This window comes from Capsella rubella, unplaced genomic scaffold, assembly GCF_000375325.1.
Source record: "Capsella rubella cultivar Monte Gargano unplaced genomic scaffold, Caprub1_0 scaffold_7, whole genome shotgun sequence".
NCBI classification, from domain to species: Eukaryota; Viridiplantae; Streptophyta; class Magnoliopsida; order Brassicales; family Brassicaceae; genus Capsella; species Capsella rubella.
Genome location: NW_006238917.1, coordinates 13,757,955 through 13,762,414, shown reverse-complemented (window position 1 = coordinate 13,762,414; position 4,460 = coordinate 13,757,955). Strand labels below are relative to the sequence as shown.

Below are 4,460 nucleotides of genomic sequence, written 5' to 3'. Positions count from 1 at the left end.
TTGTCCGCTTTGGGCTTATCACTCAAGCCCGCACGGATTTATTGGGCTCCTTCCCAAAAGACCTCATACTAATTAGAGTTGGACTTAACTTATATATTAGAAACTTCTCTTTCTAATCTTCCGATGTGGGATATTGGTTTGTATTCCAATATACACTCCTCTTATAAGCAGAAAAATCTGAAATCCGAATTAAAATAAAAACTCTTTCTGTACCAAAATAAATGTGTACCTATTTTCTACTATTACCACAAGATCGTAAGTTCTTTCTATAACCAAATGGGTTAAAAAGTGATTAGTTGAAAAAAATAATCAAATTCAAAACAAGTCCACTTTATTCATTTGTATAAATAATAAAGCCCAACAACACGGCCCGGTACATTGATATCCAAACCAAACCATAACCAAACCACTTCTGACCAAGAAGGTTTCAACTAGCAACGGCTTAGGTCACAATCTCAGACATGGCGACGAGCAGAGTCTACGTTCATTACCACCATGCCGACGCCTGCAGCAAAGCTCGCTGGAACGCCAGGTTTGAAAAACTATCAAATTTATCATTGAAAGACTTGAACTTGGTTCGTTTTCGATTTGAGGGCATCTTTGTTAATGAAGATACTGATCCTGAACCTTATCAATTGGTTTGTTAACGAGAACACAAGCTCATGAAACACTAAAGTCTTTAACTTTTCATATGTGGATGCTCATTTTTGCTTTTATTTTGTTGGGCAGAGAGACATTTAGGTTTATGTATGATAGGCCTTGGCAACATGTTCTTGATTTCTATTCAAATGCTGTGGAAGGGAATACTTCAGTCTTGAATCTGTTTCAGCCCAAAGTTAGTATCTTTTAGCACCAACTCGTTTGTGTCAATATGGCTTGTATCGTCGTCGTTCTGATTGAAATGAATGTTTCGAAATTTAGAAACATTTGGTCCATGATGATGGGATAACTGAAGGGATACCTCTTGAATCTGAATTGGAGACTTCTACTAGGAAAGATGGGAGGTCTGGGAGGTGGGAGAGAGTAAATTTCAAGATCGTTCTTTCGTACAATGGGACTTCTTTTGATGGGTGGCAGAAACAGCCTGACTTACACACTGTTCAGGGGTAAGGTTTCATCTTTCTCGTTTTGAAATCCGTCGAAAGATTGAGTATCTTTGTGTATTAGTAGTTTCTTTGAAGAGAATCATAGGATTCTTACAAGACCCTTTTCTTCCAGCCTGAAAATTTGAATGATTCAATAAAGTTTAGAAGCAAAAGGATAAAACATGTACTTGCTTGTTTTGTGGGTTTTAAAGTGTAGTAGAGAAGTCACTGGGAGAGTTTGTTGATGAAAAGAAAGCTCAACTGCTCAAGAAAAAATGTAAACCATTAGAAGGACGTGTACTTGTTGCTGGAAGAACTGACAAAGGAGTGTCTGCACTTAATCAAGTTTGTTCTTTCTGTACGTGAAATTCTGATTCCTAAGAAATTAGTTAATGTCATTTCTTTCTCTTAAGTTAAGCAATAAGTAAGACTGTAAGAGAAAATCTTTGTTCTGCATGATTACTCAAATTAGTAGTAAATTATTATGAGATTGTACTACTTGTTTCAAGGACATGGCTAATCTGGCTTGTCAACGTGATTAATTTGAAAGATTTTATAATTTTAAGTTTTTGTTTTTAGATACCTGGAGAAAAGACATTGAACCTATTGCTATTGAAGATGCTATCAATAAAGATGCTTCTGGGAAACTTAAGGTTGTCTCAATCTCTAAGGTATACTCTATTCAGGATGGGTTTCAGTCTCCTGTTTGAACTTTCTGAAAATTTTGATAAAAGTATGTACTATGTGTAGGGATACGAAAATGTTCTAATCGTGGTTTTGGAACTATGAACTGAAACTGCAGGTTTCCAGATCATTTCACCCAAATTTCTCTGCAAAATGGAGGCGCTACTTGTATATCTTTCCCTTGGATGATATTGAGCCATTGTGCGAAGGTGGCAAGAATCATGAGAACTATATCTTTGATGAGAACCATGAAAAGCAAAGAAATGGACTCTTAAGTGAAGAGAATACTGAAGAAGTAGTATTGAGTGAGGATGATGAGCTTGAAATTGAGGAAACCAGCAAAGAGCTTCAAGTAGTAGAGAAACCAAGTGATTTCAGTGTAAGCAAAGTTGATCAAATTTTACAGCAGCTTCAAGGAAAAGTATTATCCTACAAGATGTTTGCGCGTGACACAAAGGCTGCAAGAAACGAGTAAGAGCTCTCACAAGGTCATTGGTATTGCAACAATTATAGACCAGTTTCTTACCAGCATGATAATTTACCTTTCTTGTCAGCATGATATACATTGCCACAAATTTGTATTGTTATATGGTTTCTAATATGGGTTATCTTTGACATTTCAGAGGTCCACCTACAGAATGTTTCATGTACCATGCACGGGCAGCCGAGATTAAATTGTCTTGTTCTGTAAGTGTTTGATTGTGTTCTCACATTTGATGTTATTTCTCTACTTCACACTCAGTCATTCTAATGCCACTTGTTGAGTAAAGGTGTTACACGCCATAGTTTCTACTTAAGATTCTAAGGCTTGGTTAGAAGCTCGTATTTTCTTGATGTAGATACGATCTTAGCTCTTCATTTTTGTGGCAATGTTTTTTGGTGCATCAATAGGACTTGTTTTGGCTATAAATCTTGAGACTTAATAGACGCTCTCGCGGGTTTTTGTTCATTGCAAGTGTGTCCTAAAGAGGAGATTAGTTCCCCATATATGAAACTAATATTGACTTCTTTTGATGAATTGTACCAGGATCATGTAGAAGGACGAAGGGTTATGTGCGTTGAGCTTGTCGCTAACCGATTTCTCCGCAAGGTGTTTACTTTAATCCAAATATTAGCCTCAAATACACTTTAGTTGCAAGTTTTAGTTCTTTGCAGTTTACTTTAAACTTTGTAAAAGTAAAGAATCACAGCCCTGATGAGGATCTCATCCCTAAAAGAGTCCTAAACTTAAAGTCCCTTGCAAGGGGAACGGTACAACAGCAGCTCTGATGAGGATCTCATCCCTAAAAGAGTTCTAATTTTTTCTAATTCTCTCCTTCATTTCATTCTTAAATGTTTATTTGGTAACTTTCAGATGGTAAGAGTTCTTGTGGCAACATCAATCCGAGAAGCAGCTGCTGGTGCGGATAATGATGCATTGTTAAAGCTGCTAGAAGCTTCATGCAGACGAGCCACAGCTCCTCCAGCTCCATCTGAAGGTCTCTGTCTATTTGACGTTGGTTATACTGACTTTGACCCTCAAATTTCTCTCATTTCGTGACTTTGACCCTCAAATTTCTCTCATTTCGTGACTTTGACCCTCAAATTTCTCTCATTTCGTGACTTTGACCCTCAAATTTATACTGCTAGGCCGCCGAAATATTTTTGTAATTTTTGTTCATTTTTAGTCTTAAACATTTACATGTTTATATAAATATTCTTATTACAAATAATAATTATTTTTTATCTAAATTTATTATCGGAAGATTTCATTTTAAATATTTATCATTACCTTTCAAACTTTCTTATAAATGTTTATGTTCTTTAAGGAAAAAATCATGTTGTTCTAAATTTTATCTTTCTTAAAAACTAATATCAAATATTGGTGCATAATCTTGAATCTTCGACACTAGGAGGGATGTTTTCAAAGTAGCATTTTTAATAGATTTGAATTTTTGTATGGTTTTTATATGATTTTGGCGATTTATTGTAAAATCTTTTCGAATCCCACCTAAAACTATCATTAAGAGATTTGAATTTTTGTATTTTTAACTAAGGGAGTTTTCTAAAATCCTCTAAAATCATTTAAAATCAATTCCAGAAACTGTTTTCAATAACCGTGGATTTTAGAATTACTAGTTCAATAACAATGAATTTTATTAGACCTTTTAAAGTTCACTAGTGATGGACCCGCACGTACGTGCGGGGTTATTTTTGCAAAACTACGATTTTTTTATGTAGATACGATTTTGGTAAAAGTTTGTTATATAAGTTTATTTGAAAAATTATACATATGCATACAATTGTAAAATATAGATATTGTTTACTTAATATAGTTTTAAAATAATTTAAATGAAAATGTTAAATGATATTACGTGTTTATTTTTTAAACTAATCAAAACATTTCTAACTGTTTGCTTAGAGATGTTAAATCGGATTTGGATTTGACTTTAGTTTGAATTATTTTACGTATAGTTAGGAATGAGAAACTTGTCCCGTCCCGACCCGTCCCTTCCTGTCTCGTCCCAACCCGTCCCGTCTCGTCCCGTCCGGACCCGTCCTGTCTATATCGTCCTCTATCCATCATATATTTCTGTCCCACAATCGTTTCCTTTTAAAAACATAATTATTTGCTAATGTTTATTATAAGAAACTTGGCAAGAGATCTAGACGGAATACATGTATTCCTTGTTTAAATATTTATTTTTTCAC

The 4,460-nt window shown here is 34.8% G+C and overlaps 1 protein-coding gene across 3 annotated transcripts; it reads left to right on the top strand.

The window, feature by feature from the left end:
* The first annotated feature begins 444 nt into the window (after positions 1–444).
* On the top strand, positions 445–3,407 carry LOC17880908 (tRNA pseudouridine synthase A). Of its 3 annotated transcripts, XM_023778119.1 has the most exons (10): positions 445–532; positions 730–835; positions 922–1,106; positions 1,298–1,443; positions 1,665–1,756; positions 1,888–2,240; positions 2,393–2,456; positions 2,797–2,859; positions 3,124–3,347; positions 3,379–3,407. In XM_023778119.1, the coding sequence occupies exons 1-9, from the start codon at positions 462–464 to the stop codon at positions 3,307–3,309; spliced, it is 1,266 nt and encodes a 421-aa protein (XP_023633887.1). In that variant the 5' UTR covers positions 445–461; the 3' UTR covers positions 3,310–3,347; positions 3,379–3,407. The 3 variants fall into 3 exon arrangements, with proteins under 3 accessions (XP_023633887.1, XP_006283804.1, XP_023633888.1); XM_006283742.2 differs by lacking the exon at positions 3,379–3,407 and having other exon boundaries at positions 3,124–3,372; XM_023778120.1 differs by lacking the exons at positions 445–532; positions 3,379–3,407 and adding an exon at positions 547–638 and having other exon boundaries at positions 3,124–3,372.
* The last annotated feature ends 1,053 nt before the right edge of the window (positions 3,408–4,460 follow it).

Excerpts from the sequence above, each read along its gene's own strand:
- LOC17880908 (XM_023778119.1), top strand. The coding sequence starts at position 462 with ATGGCGACGAGCAGAGTCTACGTTCATTACCACCATGCCGACGCCTGC. Across the intron at positions 533-729 it reads AAAGCTCGCTGGAACGCCAG|AGAGACATTTAGGTTTATGT; the intron begins GTTTGAAAAACT and ends TTTGTTGGGCAG. Across the intron at positions 2,241-2,392 it reads ACAAAGGCTGCAAGAAACGA|AGGTCCACCTACAGAATGTT; the intron begins GTAAGAGCTCTC and ends TTGACATTTCAG.